This window comes from Mytilus trossulus, chromosome 6 (assembly GCF_036588685.1).
Source record: "Mytilus trossulus isolate FHL-02 chromosome 6, PNRI_Mtr1.1.1.hap1, whole genome shotgun sequence".
NCBI classification, from domain to species: domain Eukaryota; kingdom Metazoa; phylum Mollusca; class Bivalvia; order Mytilida; family Mytilidae; genus Mytilus; species Mytilus trossulus.
In genome coordinates, this window is record NC_086378.1 from 46,920,133 (window position 1) to 46,945,556 (window position 25,424).

Here is a 25,424-nt window from a genome sequence, read left to right on the forward strand (position 1 = left end):
CCTTTGGCGTCATCGGTAAATTATGCGATCATTCAAAGCATAATTCATCAACCATCAACCTAACCTTATACATTTGCTTTGATTCTTCTTTCATGCCTTAATATATATAGTTATCAACAAAAAATTGAAACGTTTCACAGTTGATACTGAACAATTTCTGGGCCCCTTTATTTGTCAATGACACGCGTACGTAATAGATAATTGTTGGCTGCTTAAAGTTCAGGATAATCACAAAGTAGCAACACATACTACATGTAGGTCCTGGAAGGAGGGCCTCCGGAATTACGTCAGAGAAGTTTGGACTGCCCCTGGATAAAATGAGGTATATTGAATAAGGACACATATGTTGCCTTTCAACAGGCCATTTAAGGACCTCTAATTAAGTTTTTTGCAAGGGTTCATACAGTGAAGTTTGCGTGATGCTCTCTCTACACGAGACATTTGATCGTATATTCCCATTAGAACTGGACGTGACTGCGTACTTTTACATCCCACACAACTAAACAGGTAGCCAACTTCGATCAGGTTTTACTGCCTGTCGGAAAAAGAAAAAAAGTGACCAAATCTAAAAGTATATTTCCCAGTAGATCTAACCTCTTTCCAAATTCTTTCATAAATAAAAATAAAATTTTAAAAAAATTGGCTACAATGTATAAAATTTTGCTGTACCTGTTAAATCAAAACATCACTAAACATTATTGATTTATTACAATATATGCACACTTCGCACATTCTCTAGATACTGTTCCTTATATTTGGCATTACACAAGTGCATGCGTTTTAATACGTCTTTACCTAAAACCGTTGGATATATACTGACTAATAATTTAGATACATGATTTACCTCTTAGTTGTAATTCGCTTTGAAATAACTATCAGTTACTAAAATTACTCCTTTGTTATATAGATCTGTCATATTTTTTTTTTCTTTAATAAATAATTCATAAGTTATAAATATATAACCGTTAGTTTTCTCGTTTTTATTTTTTCACTTTTTTTTTTATTTGTGTCTTTTATAGCCGACTATATGGTATAGGTTTTCCTCAATGTTAGATGTTGTACATTGGACTTGAATGATTGCTTTATATAGTATATACCCACTTCATTTAAACTTTGGTGGAAAATTGTAGCACTGGCCATCAAAAAGCTTCATATGTAAAAAAAAATTAAAAAAAATTAAAGCAGTTGGAATGCCATTTAAGGCTTTCGGCAAACTTAGTTCAACGAGTTCCTATGTCTGCTTTCGTCTAGGCGAATTTGGACCAACATCGGCATTTGGAAGAGCCTCAAATTGTGAAAGAAAGTCATTAAAGTTTACTGACTGTACTATACGTTTTGAAACTTTATTTCCTCTGGAATATATTTATTAACTGTTCATTTCATCTGGAATAACGTTGAAAGTCCCAATTTTCGATAGAAACATTCCTTTGGCTTTGGATGACTGATATTTTAAGTTCAACTACTTTGACTAAGTAAACGGATAAACGTTAACAATAAAATATTAAAAAAAGGGCGCCGACACCATCTCGAATACCTTGACAAGAAAATGATTTGTGACGGTTTTTGTCAAGGAACTGTACAGTGATTATTCAAAAACGCACAACGAACGCGACCCATTTGGTGGAACGAACAGTACAGTAAGAGAAAACTTACTTAGTATGATATTGCGTTTATTCTTAATTCTAGGGAACATTTTAAATCACGTATAATTCAACGTATAGTTATTTATTATTGCTTAAGGTATTAATACGCAAAGGTGTATGGACGAAAAGATATTCAGCATTGTTTATCTAATAAAACGTATGAAATTGCACCATGTCTATGCGTTTTGCATCTATCAGTTTTATCAAACGTTCTATGCAACATCTTAAACTCACAACTACTATATAATCGAATAAATAAACTAACATCCACATTGACATATTTATATATACTCAAATAAGTTCTAGAGAGGCATTCGAAATTGTTGTCATTCCAAATGTTGTCCTGATTATCGCTTCGAACGCGTCAACGTCTGGATTCATTTGTATCGGGATTATACGGGGTGAATTACTAACAAACGTTTTACCGTCGACCACACTGTTATGTATTTGATGCTATATCTGTGTATGATAACATTCAGGATAATAACAACAACAAAATGCAAAAACTACAAATTTCGTGGCAACCACCCAAAGATGGGTTGTGCGATTCGTCTGAAAATTTAAGGACTGATAGACCTTCACCAATTGAACAATTTTACCCATTGTCAGATTTGCTCTTAAAATTTAAGTTTTTGAGACATAAGCGAAAAACTGCAATTTACCCCTGTGTTCTATTTCTATTCATGTCGGCTATGTTTGTCGATGGATCAAAATTCTGGATACAATTTATAAACTAGATATCTTAAGTTTCAGAGGAGAAGATTTTTTAAAAAGTTTACGACGACAGATGACGGACGACGACGGATGCTTAGTGATGACAGAAGCTCGCATTCGGGCCCCGGTGAGCTAAAAAAAGTACTAAATTTTAATTCGTAATTCTGTTAGCACTTTAATGAAGCCATAGGGTTGAATTCCATTTTCACTTTGCATTACCCAAGAAAATTGGACTTTAGTCTATAAAAGAATCCAGAAAAAACATTAGTTAAAATATTGACAACGTAAGTGGAGACATTGAAACGTGCTTTCTGAAAGGAAATATTGCTGCATACCTGTATCCAAGCTGTCGGCAGGCAACTGAAGCATCAGTGTCGTCAAAGCCTTCCTTACAAACTGCTCCCCATTCGTTGTCATGAAATATTTCAAGTCCCCCACTTGACTTGATACGTACATGGCCTTAATAAAGAAAAATTAAAATAATAACATGTAAGTGAACAGTAAATTGTATCCAGATATTCGTTGTGTTTGATAAACGGAACAGAAATATTTCATCCGATCACTTGTTTGGTATTTTACTCCAGTATGAGAGATTATTTAAAGGAGGTTCAAAGCGAAAATCTACATTTTATAAAGCAACAATTAAAATGTAATTCATTGAATAACCACTGATTTTCTATAATATGGTGATTTTAAAAGTGACACGAGCACCTTTCCGTGCTGAATTAAAGAAGATTGTTCCTTAAGGCTAAGCATTTAAACATCCATGGATACGTCGTCGAATTTAGAACAGCAGAAAACAGTGTTACCTAGGTAAACATTACAAAATATCAATTGTGAAGACATTTTGAACATGAATTTGGGATAGATAAGTACCGTGACACGTCTTATAGTAATGTGAATTACCACTCAAAAATAAGAGAAAAACAAACGACACAACGGAAACAGAACGTTAAAATGTAACAAGCACAGAAATGAACTATAATATAGCAATGGCCATATTCCTGACTTGGTACAGGACATTTGTAAAGGAATTTATGGTGGGTTAAACCTGGTTTTAACCGAATACTTATTTCTATAGGAGTTATCTCCCCATGTCCTTTTCTCTTGTTATCTTTATTTCTCTGAAATCGTAAAAGATTTCAACGGACTAATTTTACCAAATTGTTTGTATACTCTTAAAAATGTTTGGTTAAGTTTAACTGATGTGATCGGATTACCTGTTAAGGAGTTATTTCCCTTTAAAATATCAAAATAAAATAAGTGATATGTTGGATAAATGCACACATTAAAAATCGCAGAGGCTTAAAGTCTGTGATATGAAGTCCTTGGACCATCAGGGGGAAACTTAGTTCAGGATCAAAGGTCAAGATCATGTTTTGAATTTAGAATTTTGATTGTTATATTTATTCAAAAGAATACTTAACAGTTAATGGAATGATGTGTTTGCCAAATAACTGATTACGATAGGGCACAACATCAATCCATTTGAGTCGAAGTGTTTTAGGTCAACCCTAATAGGAGTTATTTCCCCTTTTGTATTTGAAATCAGTATTACTCCACAACCTAACGTGATTAACCTGAATACTTTCGATATGAGATCAATGACCTATGACCTTGAAATTGAGGTCAAGGTCAAATGTCAGTTTGACGTTCTAGTTTTCAACTTTGCTAAAATTTCTTTCTGGTTCATTATAAAACAATAAAGGCTTCTGCATTTGGTTGTAGACGTTTCATCATTTATCAGGTCAACCGGAAATGACCATATTTTAACCGGAAGTAGCCTATTTCAGACTTATTCTGTGGTAAAGTATCTATAATACATTTTCTTTTTATATATCAGTTTGAAATAACAAATTACATGAACCAGGAGTGACATTTTACAAAAATCTTTTTTTTTAATTTCATTCTTATTATCGAGGTTAAAAGACCTTCAATTGTTCTCTGAAGAATTGAGTTTTAATTTGACGAAGGATATCAATTACCTTCACTAATATGAGTGCAGTAACCTTTTGTTGTAAATTAAGTATTTGAAAATAGTAAAAACAATCAGGTCTACCTACATTTTACACCGTCATTGTCATACCAATTACACTGCGAGCGAAATTGGGGAAAATTGCATTTAAAAGTTTGGAATTGTTCTAAATAGCACATGTTGACATATATTACTAATATAAATTTACCTTCATATGCGCTAAAACATTCGATTCCCACATCTCTTGTATGACGACAATATGACCTACTACCATCAAACTTGTTAAAGTTTATACTACAATCAACCAATCTACGTTCATTCCCGTTGCAATACACAGTATGGACCCATATTATACCAGTTCCATCGTCTACCCCTATGCCCAAGGATTTTCCACTGCTATAAAATGCGAATATCGAATATAATATTGAAACAAAAACTTATGTTTTCGAATCATTTACGTTGCATATCTAATTTATAACTCAAATGTAAAGGCTATGTTTACTATAACAATTTTCCGCGGTAAATAATCAATTATCAATAATAAGAACCATTCCAACATGCCTAAATTATTGTTCGAAAATCTTTTACAAATTGTTTTTTTAGAGGAGTTGCAATTTGTAATGCTAGTTCTAATACTATTACAATCATTAATTAAACAAAAAAATTCTGGATATCTGTTTCCAAAAGGCTCTTTATACATGTTATATCTATTTCAAAAGGCCCCTTTTTTAATTGATTTGAAAACAAATCGTTGTTCAGTATGATATCGATTTATAATATATAATACATAACATTTAATTTAATTTATTTACATGTGCATGCAATCAATCTCTCCTATTGTCCATTTGACTTTTACAATTTGCAGGATTTTTTTTAATGTCAATGAGACAACTCTCCATTCAATTCACAGTCAACTATTATAGATCAGCATACGGTCTTCAATACAGAGCCATGGCGAACACAGAACAGCAAGCTATGGAGGCCACAAAGATGTATCTAGAGTCTTATTTACAAACATGAAAAAAACAAAGTTGAGAAACGAGAAACCCTATGAACGACATCAACAAGCGACAACTACGGAACATCATATTTTCACCCTCATCTGAAACAATAGTGTAGCATTACAACATTAAAAAATGTGCTTCGAATGTTTGTTTCATTGTACCATGTGACTTTGTATATTAAAATATTAAGATGACCTTTTTCATTTATATGTATACCTTCAAATGTTATGATATTATATGCTATTCAGGTCTCAGAGAGGGTATATACTGTGACATTCCCGGCTTAGAGTTTATATCCCCTGAGCCGAAGGCGAAGGGAATATAAGCCCTTAGCCGGGAATGTCACAGTATATACCCTTTCTGAGACCTGAATTACACATATATTACGGATTACCCCTTACTTAATGATATTTTCCAGTGCATGTATTTGTTGACAACACATATATTAAAAAACCCAACCTGATATGTTCAGCATACGTGAAGGATTTTCTAATTTGCTGTGAACAGAATTTTATCGTGTATGTAATAATTTATAATAAACAAGTACAAAGTTGAAGAGCATTGAGGATCCAAAAAAGTTGTGCCACATACGGCTAAGGTAATCTATGCCTGGGATAAGAAAATCCTCAGTTGTACGAAATATTCAGAGGTTTGTAAACAGGAAATTTATAAAAATGACCACATTAATGATAATCATGTCAACACAGAAGTGTTGACTACTGGGCTGGTGATACCCTCGGGGACGAAACGTCAACCAGCAGTGGCATTGACCCAGTGGTGTAAAAAATAATCAAAAGTACCAGGATATTAATTTAGTACGCCAGACGCGCGTTTCGTCTACTTAAGACTCATCAGTGACGCTCATATTAAAATATTTATAGCCAAACAAGTACAAAGTTGAAGAGCATTGAGGATCCAAAATTCCAAAAAGTTGTGCCAAATACGGCTAAGGTAATCTATGCCTGGGATCAGAAAATCCTTATTTGTACGAAAAATTCAAAGGTTTGTAAACAGGAAATTAATTAAAAATGACCACATTAATGATAATCATGTCAACACAGAAGTGTTGACTACTGGGCTGGTGATACCCTCGGGGACGAAACGTCAACCAGCAGTGGCATCGACCCAGTGGTGTAAATAGTAATCAAAAGTACCAGGATATTAATTTAGTACGCCAGACGCGCGTTTCGTCTACTTAAGACTCATCAGTGACGCTCATATCAAAATATTTATAAAGCCAAACAAGTACAAAGTTGAAGAGCATTGAGGATCCAAAATTCCACAAAGTTGTGCCAAATACGGCTTAGATAATTTTGCCTGGGATAAGACAATCCATAGCTTTACGAAAAATCAAAGGTTTGTAAACAGGAAATTTATAAGAATGACCAAATTATTGATATTCATGTAAACACGGCTGGTGATACCCTCGGGGACGAAACGTCCACCAGCAGTGGCATCGACCCAGTGGTATAAATAGTTATCAAAAGTACCAGGATATTAATTTAGTACGCCAGACGCGCGTTTCGTCTACTTAAGACTCAACAGTGACGCTCATATCAAAATATTTATAAAGCCAAACAAGAACAAAGTTGAAGAGCATTGAGGATTCAAAATTCCAAAAAGTTGTGCCAAATACGGCTTAGATAATTTTGCCTGGGATAAGAAAATCCATAGTTTTACGAACAATTCAAAGGTTTGTAAACAAGAAATTTATAAAAATTACCACATTATTGATATTCATGTAAACACGGCTGGTGATACCCTCGGGGACGAAACGTCCATCAGCAGTGGCATTGACCAAGTGGTGTAAATAGTTATCAAAAGTACCAAGATTAGAAAAATAGTACGTCAGACGCGCGTTTCTTCTACATAAGACTCATCATTGACGCTCATATCAAAATATTTATAAAGCCAAACAAGTACAAAGTTGAAGAGCATTGAGGATCCAAAATTCAAAACAGTTGTGCCAAATACGGCTAAGGTAATCTATGCCTGGGATAATAAAATCCTTAGTTTTACGAAAAATCAAAGGTTTGTAAACCGGAAATTTATAAAAATAACCACATTATTGACATTCATGTCAACACCGAAGTGTTGACTCCTGGGCTGGTGGTACCCTCGGGGACGAAACGTCCACCAGCAGTGGCATCGACCCAGTGGTGTAAATAGTTATCAAAAGTACCAGGACTATAATTTAGTACGCCAGACGCGCGTTTCTACTACATAAGACTCATCGGTGACGCTCATATCAAAATATATTTATAAAGCCAAACAAGTACAAAGTTGAAGAGCATAAAGGATCCAAAATTCCAAAAGGTTGTACCAAATTCGGCTAAGGTAATCTATTCCTGGGATAAGAAAATCAATAGTTTTACGAAAAATTCAAAAGGTGTGTAAACAGGAAATTTATAAAAATGACCACATTATTGATATTCATGTAAACACGACTGGTAATACCCTCGGGGACGAAACGTCCACCAGCAGTGGCATTGACCAAGTGGTGTAAATAGTTATCCAAAGTACAAGGATTATTATTTAGTACACCAGACGCGCGTTTCGTCTACATAAGACTCATCAGTGACGCTCATATCAAAATATTTATAAAGCCAAACAAGTACAAAGTTGAAGAGCATTGATGATCCAAAATTCCAAAAAGTTGTGCGAAATACGGCTTAGGTCATCTATGCCTGGGATAATACAATCCTTATTTTTACGAAAAATCAATGGTTTGTAAACAGGAAATTTATTAGAATGACCAAATTATTGATATTCATGTAAACACGGCTGGGGATAACGTCGGGGACGATACGGCGACCAGCGGTGGCTTCAACCCAGTGGTGCAAATAGTTATAAAAAGTACCAGGATTTTAATTTAGTACGCCAGACGCGCGTTTCGTCTACATAAGACTCATCAGTGACGGTCATATCAAAATATTTATAAAGCCAAACAAGTACAAAATTGAAGAGCATTGAGGATCCAAAATTCAAAACAGTTGTGCCAAATACGGCTAAGGTAATCTATGCCTGGGATAATAAAATCCTTAGTTTTACGAAAAATCAAAGGTTTGTAAACAGGAAATTTATAAGAATGACCAAATTATTGATATTCATGTAAACACGGCTGGTGATACCCTCGGGGACGAAACGTCCACCAGCAGTGGCATCGACCCAGTGGTATAAATAGAAATCAAAAGTACCAGGATATTTATTTAGTACGCCAGACGCGCGTTTCGTCTACATAAGACTCAACAGTGACGCTCATATCAAAATAATTATAAAGCCAAACAAGAACAAAGTTGAAGAGCATTGAGGATCCAAAATTCCAAAAAGTTATGCCAAATACGGCTTAGATAATTTTGCCTGGGATAAGAAAATCCATAGTTTTACGAACAATTCAAAGGTTTGTAAACAAGAAATTTATAAAAATGACCACATTATCGATATTCATGTAAACACGGCTGGTGATACCCTCGGGGACGAAACGTCCACCAGTAGTGGCATTGACCAAGTGGTGTAAATAGTTATCAAAAGTACCAAGATTAGAAAAATAGTACGTCAGACGCGCGTTTCTTCTACATAAGACTCATCAGTGACGCTCATATCAAAATATTTATAAAGCCAAACAAGTACAAAGTTGAAGAGCATTGAGGATCCAAAATTCCAAAAAGTTGTGCCAAATACGGCTAATGTAATCTATGCCTGGAATAAGAAAATCCTTAGTTTAACGAAAAATTGAAAGGTTTGTAAACAGGAAATTTATAAAAATGACCACATTATTGATATTCATGTCAACATCAAGTGTTGACTACTGGGATGGTGATACCCTCGGGGACGAAACGTCCACCAGCAGTGGCATCGACCCAGTGGTGTAAATAGTTATCAAAAGTACAAGGATTATAGTTAAGTACGCCAGACGCGCGTTTCGTCTACATTAGACTCATCAGTGACGCTCATATCAAAATATTTATAAAGCCAAACAAGTACAAAGTTGAAGAGCATTGAGGATCCAAAATTCCTAATTTTAGCATACTTTAAGAACAACATTATCTATTCGAAAAATGGGTTTTTTGCAAAAAACTAAAGAATCTTTATTCTTCTTCTATATGCATTACACTTACAAAATGCATAAGAGGTCGGACAAATGTACAAAATAAAAAATTCTTTGCAAAAATGCCATTTATGCATAAGGTGCATTTAATTAATTTTCAAATCACCTTTTTGCGTTTACCCTCCAAATTCGGATGACATATAAGGAATTAAAATGAAGTTTTGATGTAGGTGTTGTTTTAATTTATTTAAGATTAAATGTAGTATTTGTATGGACCGAGGATATTGAATATTATCTTATTGTCATTGTACAACACTTTATTGATACTGTCAGGAAACATCATCTCCATCGACAATATCTGCAACGCTCATGTCATTATCACAGGATCATACGACATCATCCTTTTCTTCTATTTTATTCTGTTCTCTCTTATCTTTTGTTTCTATAGCTTTATTCTATAAAGTCTTTGTTTAACATCATTATAATGCTGTTGTTCTTTATTTATGTTGTATAATACATGTATGGCGGACACTTAAAGTTTATAAAACAGTATGTTTTAATTGTGTCAAATCTGTCTTCTTATGATCGGCAGTACACTGTTTGCCGGAGAGTGGGCGTTTATTTTGGCTCTAGGATGTATCAAGTGTGCAGCCAAGTCCGGTCAGAATGGGAACGTTCAATGTCTCGTGTAAGGAAATTGCCACGCGCCCTTTGCATGTTTCGAACCCTTGCAATAACTCTTTGAGTGGTCCCTATTCAATATATCCTCATTTTCCATTGGCAGTCCAATGTTCCCCAATTAATCAATCTAAGTTTTAACGTTGCAAATAAAGTATGTTTAAAGTCATTGAAAACCTTAAATTAAAAAAAAATGATGCATATGTTTTTATAACTAAATGGATAGTTTCCATTTTTAAACGTATGTACATATACTTTTTTTCATAAGAAAATTCTTTAATTTGTTTATATGTAGAATAGGTTAACTTTTTTTAGTTGATTGCTTCCAGGAAGCAATTCGCCGACAAATATTCCGTATGCAAGTGACCTTAGCGTGACCCTGCTTGTAAAAATCCGGAGATCGCAATACGCGTGCATGGATCTGTCACTGAAACAAACTATTATCTGATTGTATCCATGCTTCTATGTTGGTTAATCATAATATATATAAGTAAACTACGGCTACAAAACACGACAATTAATGAGCTGCCATTTTTTTAAATCATAACGGACATACATAGAGAAAAAATATCGATTATACGAAATGTTTGAGTAAGAAATGATAAAATCGATCACAAAAGACTAAGTTTATGATATATACATGCATTGGTTCAAGAATTGAACATATATTATTTTTCACCAGTCACTCGTTTCATATGATTTTCACCAGTCACTCGTTTCATATGATTTTAAACTAATTTATTTATCAATAAATTTGACCATCCTCTGTATATTGAACAACCCTTTTACTTGTGTCTTCCAACCGCCTTTCAACCGCTTTGAGTACACACCCGTGGTAAATTATGAATATATTACATTGGCTGTTCCGATCGTACACCCACGTCATATGTTTTTTTATGAATGAGCTTCCCGACCGACGTCATAGAACGAAGACGTAAGAACATAAGCATTTTATAGAAAAATACACGCTTGTCAAACTGAAAATCATCACAAGAAGAAAACGTAAACAAACAATGCTAAAATGTGCTATAAACAAAAAGACATATAAGTAATTTATTGTTTAAATTCATTTAAAACGATCTAAATACGCTATTGTAAATAGTTTAAGCACGTCACTAAATCAGTTAGCTCCGTTCTTTTAAGTCAATTTAATAGTGCGTTTATTTATGAAAACGGCAAATATTTGCTTCCACCTAGAGCGCTTATATCCGATAGGATTGCCGTATTTGTCCTATTAGAATCGAAATAATTCATGGGGCTTGAATATACTGTGGATTCATTAATATTCGTTGGATACCAATTTTCGTGGGTGTCATGGGAAAGGGTGAACCACGAATTCAAAAGTTCAACGAATAAATTATGTTCAATAGGCATTGTATACAGACATTGGCAAGACCACGAAATCAAATATCCACGAATATGCAAGTTTTCAGCATTCCACAAAAAATTGATACACACGAAAATAAATGAATCCACAGTATTTAGATTTTACCACAGGTTATCCCTTTATGCCGATATGTTACCCCTCGTTGTCGCTCAGGGAAAAACATGTGTCATAATGGGCCAACCCGTGCTTGTCGGGAATTTAGCGCGAATATATACCTGTTAACGTTGCTACTTGACTTATGTAATTATGACGTTACTTATATGGCAATGGCTAGACGTTACAATAAATACGATCTATACCCAGCGCATTTTATATACTTTACACAACATTTATGGTGCCGTGACTGTCGGAAACAATGGAATCGACATATGGAACAAATTAGAGATTTATACCGAAAAGAGCGCCCTGGTATGGTGAATGGTGGGAACGTTTTATAGAAATTACAAACATTTGTTTGAGGAAAACATTAGGTAGATCTTACGTTACCATGGATACACTTCAAACATCATGATCGCTAAATCAAGGAACGAGAGCACAATTAGAAGACTAAGTCGTGAACCACATTTATTAAGTAATATTCAGAAATTAATGATGACCAAATGAAGAGAAGGTTCATAGAGAAGGTAAACGATAAAAACGAAATTGGATTAGATAAAAAGATCGTGATATTACACGCTTTTTTTTTGTTGAGCAACACAGATAATCCCAGGAGTACTCTTACAACATACCGATTTAAATCTTTTTTGTTTGGTGCAACAAGTTCACCGTTCATCCTAAATGCAACACTGCTTAAACACTTGAATGCATACAACACAAATATATCAGCAATGATGAAGAATAACCTTTACGTGGATAATATTTTGTCCAGTTTGGAAAATGAAGATGACGCCGCAAAGTATTTTGTACAAGCAAGATCATTGATGTCGGAGTCTGGATTCAACTTTCGTTCATGGATTTCAAATTGCTCAAAACTTACAGATTTAGCCAAACAACATAACGTATGTGAAAAAGAAACTTTTGTCAAAGTACTTGGACCGAAATGGGATACATATAAAGGTACTATCACTTTTCAAAAAGTCGACTTGATTGATATTGAACTACCAAATATTACGAATCGTGAAATTCTTAAACAGTCGTCACGTATTTACGATCCGCTAAGATTACTTAGCCCTGTATCTGTACGAGCAAAAGTTTAATGCAGACATTGTGGGAACAGAAGTACGGATGGGATGAGCCACTATCAGACAACATGGAAAAATTTAGCCAAGGATTTGGAGAAAACGACTTATACAGAATTGAAAAGACCGTATTTCCCTAATTTACCAAATCAGAAAACCTAACTTCACGTTTTTGTACACGTTAGTACAACTGCATACGGAGCCACTATTTACATATGTAACCAACACGAGTCATTTTTAGTTATTGCCAAGAATAGAGTAGCACCACTTAAACAACTGACACTTCCATATCTGGAATTAAAGGCTGCACTAATTGGAGCACGACTAGCCGATCACGTTAAATCGGTTTTACACATAGAAGAGAAGACATACAGATTTGGTCAAACAGTCAGATAGTTCTACAGTGGTTATCAACTTCAAAGCAATTGGAAAGGTTCATACGAAAAAGAGTAACGGAAATACTCAAATTGACCAATACACAAGAATGGAGATATTGCGCAACGAAAGATTATACGGCTGACCTTCTTACTAGAGGACTCAGCGTGTCACAGTTTGAAAAGAACACACTATGGTTCAACAGACCCCAATGCATCACTGATACATCAAAATGGCCATCGTGGAAGCCAAATGACACAACAGTATTAGATGTACTTACCAGTACAGATATAGAAGATTCAAGTACAGCAGACAATGGAATAGATAATCAACAAGGAATACATCAAATTGAACAAATTACTAGATATAGTACATTATCAAAATTACTACGAATAACAGCTTATCTATGACGATTCATACTAAATTGCCGTTCGCCAATAATACAGAGAAATAAGGCAAAATACGTTTCAAGAGAGGAATTGCAGGATGCAACAGAGTGTTGGATACTAAATTGCCAAATAACTTCATTTAAGGACGAAATGTTATACTTGAAATTAAAGGATACTAAACCTATTGTTTTAGTGAGACAACTTAGATTGTACCTGAATAACAAAGACGCAATTTGCTGTGGATGGAGAATTCATAACGCACCTGTTTGTGAAAATACGAAATTTTCTTATTTGTTACCTAGAAGTGATCCCTTTACGAAATTAGTTGTTCTTGATATACACAAGTGCATGAAACATTCAGGAGTTTTATCAACAGTTACTCAGATACGACAAACTTACTGGATACCCAGAATCGCCAATACGTAAGAGGAATTTTGCAAAATTGCCTAATTTGTCGAAAAATCAACAGTAAACCATATGCAGCACCTGATCCGTCGCCACTCCCAAAAGTTCGATTACTGAAGGCGCCGCCTTTTACAATTACCGACGTTTACTTAACAGGAGCATTGTACGTTCGAGATACCCATGATACTGAAAACAAGGTTTTTATATGTCTATTTACTTGTGCTTCAACTAGGGCCGTACACTCCTTTTTACAAGCCTTTAAAAGATTTGCTAGTCGTAAATCTAGACCACACACCATGATTTCGTATAACGCCTTAACATATTTAGCCGCCTCGGCAACATTAAAGAAATTAACCCAATCACCATCGTTAAACGATACCTTGTCAACATATGGAACAAATTGGAAATGTATACAGAAAAGAGCGCCCTGGTATGGCGGATGGTGGGAACGCTTTATAGGAATTACAAAAACTTGTTTGAGGAAAACATTAGGTAGATCTTACGTTACCATAGATACACTTCAAACAATCTGACAGAAATAGAAGCCATCATTAATGATATACTATTGACCTACGTATCACCAGATATTGAGGACGAGGAGCCGTTAACTCCGTCACACTTACTGTACGGAAGAAGAATAATTTTAACTCCGTATCCACAACCGAATATTGAGTACATTGCCGTGAATAGTGGAAAACAAGAACTGCATAAACTTTTGGAACCGGTGGAAATCCGAGTACATAACGACACTAAGAGAGTTTCATCGCCAAAAAGGAAAAAAAAAAATACAAACTCTTCAAGTTGGAGATGATAAATAACCGAAAAACCGATGGAACATTGCCGTTATTGACGAATTGATCACCGGAAACGATAGTTTTACACGAGCGGCTATAATACGAACTAGTGCAGGACGTACTTCACGTCCTATAGTAAAACTGTACTCGCTCGAAATGCGAACAAACATTAACAATTTAGATTACAAATTCAAAATTATATCAGAAACTCAATATATTTATCAATAAATTTATGTCGCGCACTATACTTAATAAATAAAATAATGAACTTGTTTACGGGAGACAATACTCGCATAACTTTTTTTTTCGAATCGGCACTTAATACAAAGGAATTTCACTCTTGCATACAAATGGCACATCAATATGATTAATTGAATGTGCATTCGGGCTCCACCTTCAATGAAGATTCTTAATTATAAATATAACCAAAAGTTGTTAATCTACAGGATAGTGAAGACTAATGAAAGCAAAACCGCTGTAAAAATGAAGAGGTTCGCTAGAAACCAGTAGAAGTAGAAGACATGAAAAAAATATGATAAGCTTGCAATCTACAAAAGACGAAATTAACATGATGAAGCTTTTCGACCTTTGATGTTTGATTCGAATAAACATATTCATTCGTTGGAATCCAAGATGATACATGTTCACAGTCTCTTTCACACATTACACACTTTTAACTATACACTTTTTGGTATTTAGCTGAATTTTGTCTCCAAATGACCTTAGATCGCCTCCGATTAACTTTCTGTCGTCAAGCAACAATCACGTTTTTTATTGTGAAGTCACATATTTTTGAATTAATATGTCAAAGTTAACAGGAACCTGTGTGATTTTACGCAATGGCGGACAAATGTGCATACAAGTGTAGATACGTCTATTCATGATTTATAGTAAATGACAAATAAATCATGTTTTTAAACCTATATATATTGGTTGTGAACATTGTAAAAGTATAACCGATAGTTTTGCAATACCTTATTTACAAAAGTTGAAGAAAAATTAAGTAATGTACTTAGTACTATCCATCTAAGACCAAAATACAAGAAAAGAAGTCACAAGCATGCATTGCACATAATTATTTATTTTATTGGCAATTTTGCATTGATAAAACGGGAGGAATTGTCTGAATACCAATAGAGTCAAACAGCTAATTTATTTTTGTAAGTAGTAATTGCGTGATAATTTCAGACAAATTATATAGTTTATTAAACTGAATTTGACTTACTTGTATCCAAGTTGCCTACAAGCAACAGTGGCTTCTTCATCGCCAATACTGGCATTACAAACTGTTCCCCATGTTCCGTTATAATATATCTCAAGTCTGCCAGAATTGATACGTACATCACCTTTGATAATATTCAATATATAATATTAGAACTACGCAATGAAAATACCAAAATAATGAGTAATATGTATCAGTAAAAATAAGCTTGACCTTTATAATTTCATCTTATAAAGGAGTCGATTACGATTACACATCTTTTAAATCATTCTCTTGCTGTATCATACATATTCAATTTAAAACACAAGTGGATTCCAGCACTTAAATGGACGTTTGAAGGAGGGAGTACTTCTTAAAATAAGCACATGTAATGATTACTTGTAATATGTTGTGCATCATTTGACTTCTTGTGTATGAATATGAATGTATACGTCATGAAAGACGAACTTAAACACCTAATAACAGATTCACTTACCAACTGTTTGATTGTTTACAAAATATGTAAGATCGGCTGACATTCTTGGGGATGTACTTAGGTGAGGTTTCGGACTTTAAGTCAGATGTTCGGACTCCTTGGTGTTATTTTCATACGATACAAGGTAAAATATTTGCCCGATAACACCGATTTATCTATTAATATAAGACGTATTAGATCATTAAAGGTCATTTGACAAAATTTAAGCAGATTCTTGATTTTCCTGCTTTTAAATTGAGACCAAAGTTTTACCAATGCAAATATAAGGTAAAAGTCCGAGTCAGGCTTTTCCCGCCATATTTCATAGATCAAATATTTCAACAATGAGCTCCATGAACTATCAATATGTAAGCTTGTTTTGATCCTAAAAAGTTAACTAGTACTCTTCCGGCTTTTAGTATCAATTTTAAAATCTGAAGATCACTAAAATGTTAAAAATGAATATGTGGTTCTACCTTATTAAAATAAACATAGTATTTTATTAGTTCGAATGCAAATTGCATTTTTAAATCTGTTATGTTGTATAAATACAGTGGAAATCACTTCTAACCTCTCATTAGAACTGTCAGAATATCTGTCATAGAACTGTTCTAACCTGTCCTAGAACAGTTCTACCCTAGAACTGTTCTAGGTAGAACAGAATCAGTTCTAGGTAGAACTGTCAGGATCAGTTCTAGAGTAGAACTGTCTGAATCAGTTCTAGGTAGAACTGTCAGGATCAGTTCTAGGGTAGAACTGTCTGAATCAGTTCTAGGTAGAACTGTCTAAATCAGTTCTAACTGTAGAACTGTCAGCAGAACTGACTTAATCAGTCAGGTACTTGATATCACACAGGTTCCCGTAAAATTTTGACGTCATAAAACAAAATATCTGACGCCACAATGGAAAAGTGATTGTTGTATGCTTCACACGTTCAAGAGGCCGGGTCAGCCAGGATAAGCAATAACTGAATAAGGTGTATTGTGTTCCAAGTTGGTGTCATTTTTATCATACGATCCGTCCTGACATACTGTAGAAATATTATTGGTTTACAATGAATGAATGAGGCCATTTATATTTACATGATCAAGTGTAAACATGGTAAATTAGTTCAGTTTTGGTTGATGTGGTCAAATAATTTTTTTTGTAGCCAATGTGTTCCAATATTGCTGTCATTTGAATTATACAATCCATGGTGATATGTAACTACAAGTGATTTTCTATGCGGCTATATATATATATATTCAGATTTACATAATAAAGTGTAAATATGGTCAGTTTTGGTTGATGCTGTTACATATGGTCAGTTTTGGTTGATGCTGTTACATATTGGCAGTTTTGGTTGATGCTGTCAAATATGGTCAGTTTTCATGGTTTTGGTTGATGCGGACAAATACATTTGTTATACTCATGAGTCAGTCTGAGATATCAAAACTACTGAAATTAGTTTACGATTCAAAATTTTGATTGAAAAGAGGACATGCTGCACTATAAACTGATGCGAGCATAATTTTGTTTTCCAATATTGCTTTCATTAAATTCAACAATCCATCCTGATACAAAAATATATTAAGTGATTGACTTTGCGGCTATAAAGATTGACACCATGGACATAATAATGTGCAAATACAGACATGTATGGTCAGTTTTGGTCGATGCAGACAAGTGATTTTGTTATACCAGTCAATCTGAGGTATGACAACTACTGATACTTGTTTATGATGCAATATTTTGAATAAAAAGAGGACATGCTGGCACTCTAAATTGATGCAAATGAAATTAGGTAGCATTGTGTTCCAATATTTTTATCATTTGTATTATCATGATTATACAATCCATCCTTACATAAAAATATTACAGATTTACTATGCGACTATGAGAGTTACATAAAAAAAAGAGCAAATACATGTATGGTCAGTTTTGGTTGATGCGTTCAAATATGTTCAGTTTTGGTTGATGCTGTCAAATATGGTCAGTTTTGATTGATGCAGACAAATAATTTTGTTACATGAGTCAGTCTGAGGTATGAAAACTACTGATAATTTGCTGATATTTGTTTCTGATGCGATATTTTGAATAAAGATAGGAAATGCTGGCACTCTAAATTGATGCGAGAAAAAAAATGATTTCCAATATATTGCAGTTATTTATATACTACAGTCCCTCTTGACCTAAAATTATAACTGAATTACTGTGCAGCTATATAGATTTACATAAAAAAAAAAAGCAAATATGGTAAGTTTTGGTTAATGCGGTGAAAAGATTTTATTACACGACTCAGTCTAAAGTATAAAAACTACTGATATTTGTTTATGATTCAATATTTTGAATAAAAAGAGGACATGCTCATTGAAGGAATAAGGGGAGGGGGTCCAGGTGTTGGAACCTCACTTTTTTTTTTACGATCAATGCATTTGAATAGGAGCAGAGAATTGGAACCCCCCTCCCCCTTTTACTCATAGTTGGGACCCCTCCCCCTTTTTTAAAATGGCGGGATCTGCCCCTGCATGCTATCATTATGAATTGATGCAAACAAAATTGATTTCCAATATTGCAGTAACTTGTATATTACAGTCCCTCTAGACCTAAAATTAAAACTGAAGTACTGTGCTGCTACATAGATTTGCAGAAAGAAAGAGCAAATAATGTCAGTTTAGATTGATGCGGTCAAAAGATTTTTATTAAACAGGTCCGTCCGAGGTATGAAAACTACTCGTTAACAGATATTACATTTGGTTAATGAGGTCTGATAATTTTGTTATGTGATTACGAGCCATCTTGACTCCCGGAATAACAAATGTAAAACAATTCAAATGATAAGGCCCCCTACCCCAATAATAACAATGGCCTAATTTATGTACAAAAAAATGAAAGAAAAACAAATAATTTATGTAACACATTAACACAAGAAAAACACTGAATTACATGCTCCTGACTTGATGGAACAGGCACATACATGCAGAACATGGCGGGGTTAAATATGTTCTCTTGCCGATTATAAATCTTAAATAAAACCGGCAAAGTATCAAAACTCTATATGATTTAAATCGCTCTTCTACCCAAGCCTTTATATTAAGTTCTTAAAACTTATAAATAAACTCTAGTCGTAGAAATTATAAATCAATTTTATCCGCAGAATTTATAAATCAAATCTGGCCGTAGAATTTATAAAAATCAATTATATCCGTAAAATTAGAAATCAATTCTTACCGTAGAACTGTCTAAAACTGGGTAGAACTGTCAGGATTAGTTCTAGGTAGAACTGTCCAAATAAGTTATATGTAGAACTGATCAAATCGGTTCTAGGTAGAACTGACCAAATCAGTTCTAGCTAGAACAGTTCTAACCTAGAACTGACTAAAAGGTGTCAGGCTTACAGTTCTACGTACTGTTCTAGAACAGTTCTCCTAACAGATTTAATGAGAGGTTAGAAGTGATCTCCACTGTAGATTACAACTTCAACACTGTACATTTGGCGTATATTTTGGCTTACTAGACAGTTTTTTTTTAATTATTCAAACAAGAACCACAGAAAAGATAACAGAAATTGTTGATCCCTGATAATGAAAGTACATATTATAATGAAATATATTCTCGACATATTCACGATTGCGATAAACTTTACACATGGAAAAAAGTATTGCAACACCAAATTGAAATGAAATTAAAAAAAACAATATTTATTATTTTGTGATATGATTTGTTAAAAATGGAACTAGTTGAACATTATTAAAATTTAATAATATCACCTGAGTTAAATCAATAAATATTGACTCGATAAGTTCTTATCTGTACATGCAGCTACTGTACTCGTAAACAGCAAAACAGATATCTTCATAGTTTTCAAAACTTTAAATAACCAAGTTTATAAAGTTATGTGATTGACACCTTGTAATGGGTCCTCCACAAGTTTTAATTGCAGAAATAAGGCAGATAATCAGCATGAGTGAAGCAGGAATGTCGCTGTGACAACGGCACGTATTGTTGGTCATCACCACCCCACTATATGTCGTTTTGAGAATAAAAATCAGACATTAAACGGTTTTAAAGAACTTCCGAGATCAAGAAGACCCCTATACCATCTGCTAGGGAAAATCAAGCATAATGAAGGCTGGTCAGAAGGAAACCCATTGCATACAATACAATTCTAAAAAGAGAGTGGTGGGGATACATAAGCTTTTAACAAAAACTGTTCGAGATCGACTCGTCGCTATTGGTTATCGTGCGATAATACCATTTCGGGGACTATTGCTTACGAACAGACACACAGTTGTCCGTATCCAATGTAGTGCGGAGCTCGCCAAAATTGGAAATTAGCCTCGTGGAGGAAGGTCCATTGTTCCAATGGAATTCGGTTCATCTTTCTTAGTCCGATCGTACCTCGGATTTGAACCATATCGAACATATATGGGACACTATTGGACGTAAAGTGCGCGGAAGGACACCTCAGTTCAAACACGTCATGACATAATCCCAGCCCTTCGTTAGAAATGGTTACTGCTACCTTAGCAACAAATTAGTCGATTTATGGACTGAATCAGAAGACGTCAAGAGGCGGTTATCCGTTCGAATTGATGCTGCGCAACAAGTACTAATTCTTTGGCGTATTACGATCAACCATGATTTGAACAATCATCTTAAGATTTATTTTGAAATGTCAGACACTGTAAAGTTCGACTACAGTAGAAGTTGTAAAATGCATTTTTTTTGTACAAAAAACACTTCAATTTGTTATTAAAATTGTGGTTAGATAATTAATTTTTTTTTCAAACATTTTTTGTTCTTTTAAATGGCAATGTTACTAATATCATAAACTAGGTTTCAATATTATTTTACAAATATTTTATCATATTCCATCCAAAATAAGACGCTGATTTTTCAAGTTTTAAAAAATCAAGGTGTTGCAATACTTTTTTCCATGTGTATGTCAAGATGGAAAATGTTCATTTCAAATCAACTATTGTTACTATCAAACGATTTCACAAAGAAGAAGCTACAGTAAGACCCCTTTTTGGCCCCCAAAAAAAGCAGTTTTAAAAAATTATAAAAATGTAAATTTTCAGCTCTTTTTTGGAAAGTAGAATACGTCTGATGCATGGGCTGTTTTTGTTATTGCAATGCACATGCATCCGGTACTACCATCATTATGTCACGCTAAACTACTGTGATTTTCGGAATTTCGCATTTTGGTTAATTTTAAGACGGTTTCAGGCTACAATGAAAGTGTGGTCATTTTAGATATGTAAATGTAAGTTGTATTTGATGATAATGCATAACATATGTGAAGGTTGTGATTCATTTGAATCGGATGCGGTCACTTTCATTTTTGACAAAAAAAACTATCTTAAGTTACATATAGTGGCCTATTTAAAAGATTGTTCATTAAGCTGGAATTTGAGCGTCTTTATTGACTTAATCAGTTCAAATCGCCACATAAACTAATTGAATCGACTGAAGTAGACATTTCAGTGATTAAAAGGTGTCCAAAATCTTTCATCAAATGAATCTGTATTTTGAGACCCAAATCGCCCCAAATCGGACCTAATCCTTTGAAACCGAACAAAATAAATAAAAAAACAACGCAAATATAATATTCAGACAAGAAGCTGCGTATTTATGAATCCTTTATTAAAATAGCACATCCAACTGTGGTGGTAAGCACTGTGCAGTCTTAACTACACATTTCATTAATCCGGTTTGGTTCCATAATTTATAAATTTCTTATCCGAATTTTTTCTTGAGTAGTCTTTTTTCCCTGTACAAAGCAGTGTTAAAATAAAGAAAAAAACGTCACCAAGAATCTGCTGAAATTAAATGAACTATTTTGAATAAAGGAATTTAGTCGGCGCATATAACTTTCACTTTTCGTAACCTTCCAAAATCAATAGTAGCAAAGTTATAAAGGAAAACAAATTACATTATGACTTCAGGGGTTGAACATCATTTACCATGAATTGTGTAATTGTTGATTGTAACATTGTTTCCGTTTCTAACATGATATTTGCAACGACATTTGTTTCTAGATATGCAAAGCAGGTTTTGCATACACCTTCCGAATTTATAAATTGAGCTAATGGCATACTGATGGTTTATTCTATCCCACTATCGTCTGATTATTCATAAACAAATTGATACGGCACTAAAACAATAAATGCGTCCAAATATTTGAAAGGCAAAGACATAAGAAATTAATCTTGAGAAGATCTATAAGAAGGATAGAGACATAAAATAATAAATTGTGAGCTGAATTCGGAGTAATATTTTAGCATTTATTATATGCATTTACTTTTATAAATTGTTATTTAGATGGAAAGTTGTCTCATTTGCACTCATACATGTACCACATCTTCCTATATCTATATTAACTTAATAAGAATTACGTGGACATACTTATACTTTGACCCAAACTTTAATTAAAATATACTATTTGGAGAAACCTGACTTATTCTAGTTACTACAAACCTTGTCCTTCACCACAACGAATTCCAACAACTTTGTCATGGCTGCAGTGGTGTGATCCCCAATCACTATGTGAACAATCAGTTAATTTGTTTTCTCCTCCATAGCATCTCACATTGGACAACCATACTTTTAAATTACCACCCGTTTTTGTATTTTCTAGAACATTTCCATTTCTGATAAAAAAAATATTCTTGTACTTTTAAATCATTTGATGATTGATTGAACAGGATGAGACCACATATATTCTCAATAATTAAATATACTTTTAATACATTTTTAAAGTAATTTCTTAAAAAAAAGGTAAACATTCTACTACAAAATTGATAAATCGCACATTGAATCAAAAATCATTATGGTATCCTACGATTTCACCATCACTTTAGAAAACATGGAATATGATCTAAAAGGATAATTTTGTATTGAATAATTATCAAATGCGGTTCAGTGGCATTCGATTTCCCGTATTGTCAGTGACAGTAGTAACAAAACGGGCGTTTGTCATTTGTTATGTACTGTGCCTGTATTAACAAATTAACAAATAAGGAGACGCGATATGATTGATACTGAGAAAAATATCCATTAGATCAAATGACACGGAATTGTGGATTCTATATGTGCCTGTCCCGAGTCAAGAGTCTTTGATTCAGCTGTTGTCGTTTGTTGCTGTGTTACACATTTGCTTTTCGTTTATTATTTTGCACATAATTTAGATCGTTACATTTTGCACAAATATGTCATACATACGTTTTGACTGTAAATGGTAGATAATGCGTAGGAACTCTGCCAAAAGCACCTACCTGGATAAATAACTTGTGTCAATAAAATTGACACAGGTAAAACTGTCAGTGCTCACTTCGGAAAAATTGGTGTTTATGAATTCACTAACTTCTTGTTACAACGTTTGATTTTTTATATATAAAGACGTCAGTTACATGTAAGTGTAAAATCACCTGAAACCAAGCTGTCTGCAAGCCACACGAGCATCGATATCGTCAAAGTTTTCCTTACAAACTGTTCCCCATTCGTTGTTGTGCATTATTTCGAGTTGACCTGAAGAATTTCGCAAGTCTCCTACAAAATGATTCGTCATCATGAATAGGTTTTTATGATATCAAGTACTGATTACCAGGTTGTGTGCATGTTGATATTGTAACATATCAGCTGAAAGTTACATTATGAAGCTTTTTGTCGAGTGAGCACAGCGAAAACTTGAGATTCAGTAAAACAGTATGCATCGACAAGCAATGCCTAAATAAGATTTCTTTGAAAGCCCATCATTTTTTTCAGTTAGTTGGCGACCATTTGGTTGAACTTATTCCATGAGTTAATAGTCGAATTATTGTTTTTGAATTCTCTTAGTTTAACAGAAACATATAAATAACTGAAATATCATCAACTGAAATCATTATGGTGTTATTAATACTAAATATCTAAATATAAACAGATAATAGGATTAAAAGGATATGAAGCATATTAGAGATGACCAGGATATTGACGAACGAACCTATCTCGACGAACGAACGTATAAGGAGCGGTAATTGTATGTTTACAAACATACCTAAAACCAAAAGGTGTTGTTATGTTATGATTTATATGTTTGAATTGTATTCGGATGCAATCAAGATAATAGAGAAAATGCATTATATATTATACCAATTTTAAATGGTTTTATGATTTATCGATAAAGGACGTATAAAAGTGTTACGTATGTTACGATATCATATACATGTAGTTTTTATAATTGTTGGACGCACGACGAAATAAACATCATGCTCAGGAGTATTCGAGTGCGCCGACAACTTTGACTATACTCGTACAGATATGAATGCATGATTTAGATTCTCCCAAACAATATGCAAATGTGATATGCTGTGGGATCTTTTCTTTATCTGTCTGTTTAATTGGGTATTCAAGTTTTATATGTAATCTCATCGATCAGATTATATATAAAAAAAATATGTCTTTTTTTTTTAACCCGTTCAGAAATGTTTCTTTTTAAATGAGACGGGGGTGGGGGCAGTATGATAAATGTTGTCATGCACTTTTTTGTGATCTCTGTCCTTTTTATTTTCACCCCATTCGGTCCTGCCTTTTTATATAAGTTTATTCTGAGTTTTTTATTACATAAATTGTCATCCGCCCTTTTTTAAAATCACAACATTCAATTCCTGCCTTTTCAAATTTCATCCTAGCCCCCCCCCCCCTTTTCCCCCTTTCCCCCTTAAACTCATATGGTAGTCTTTTATCATACCTGTCAACCTCTGACGGAGCTATCTTTTAAGTGTTCAACTGGTCATCAGATTTCATACAAGGATTACTTAGTCCATCAAAAATGCAAATGACGACATTGGAACCTCACGATAAAAGCAGATACTAATGTGTATAAATAAATACCAAAAGCGTTTGTGAGGTAGAACCCCCCTCCCCCCCAACCCAAACCCAAGCTTATGAAATAAAACATACATTATAGCCAAGGCTTCGTGATGAAGGCCGTTCTTTGACCCATAATAAAAAAGAGGGTAGTATACCTTATATAATATTGACTTCATTGTTTAGCTAACAAGTAAGAAGTAAGCTAACCAAAGATTCTACCTTTACCTCCACACTCAATGCAGTTGGCTGTAAATCTGTTAAATTATCACAAAATAACAATACAAAAAATTATCAAAATGGTCCCTTGGAATTGCAAGCGTTAT

General features: G+C 33.9%; 1 protein-coding gene across 1 annotated transcript in view; it reads right to left on the minus strand.

Annotated features, from left to right (window-relative positions):
- Positions 1-1,231: 1,231 nt before the first annotated feature.
- The window catches only part of LOC134722748 (neurotrypsin-like), a 29,627-nt gene continuing 5,434 nt past the window's right edge, over positions 1,232-25,424 (minus strand). Inside the window, exons 2-7 of the mRNA XM_063586372.1 lie at positions 23,679-23,799; positions 22,729-22,901; positions 15,816-15,936; positions 4,541-4,728; positions 2,693-2,816; positions 1,232-1,352 (exon numbers count right to left, since the gene is read on the minus strand). Coding sequence (XP_063442442.1) covers positions 1,232-1,352; positions 2,693-2,816; positions 4,541-4,728; positions 15,816-15,936; positions 22,729-22,901; positions 23,679-23,764 — 813 coding nt within the window. The 5' untranslated portion in view covers positions 23,765-23,799. The remainder of the gene's footprint in view (positions 1,353-2,692; positions 2,817-4,540; positions 4,729-15,815; positions 15,937-22,728; positions 22,902-23,678; positions 23,800-25,424) is intronic.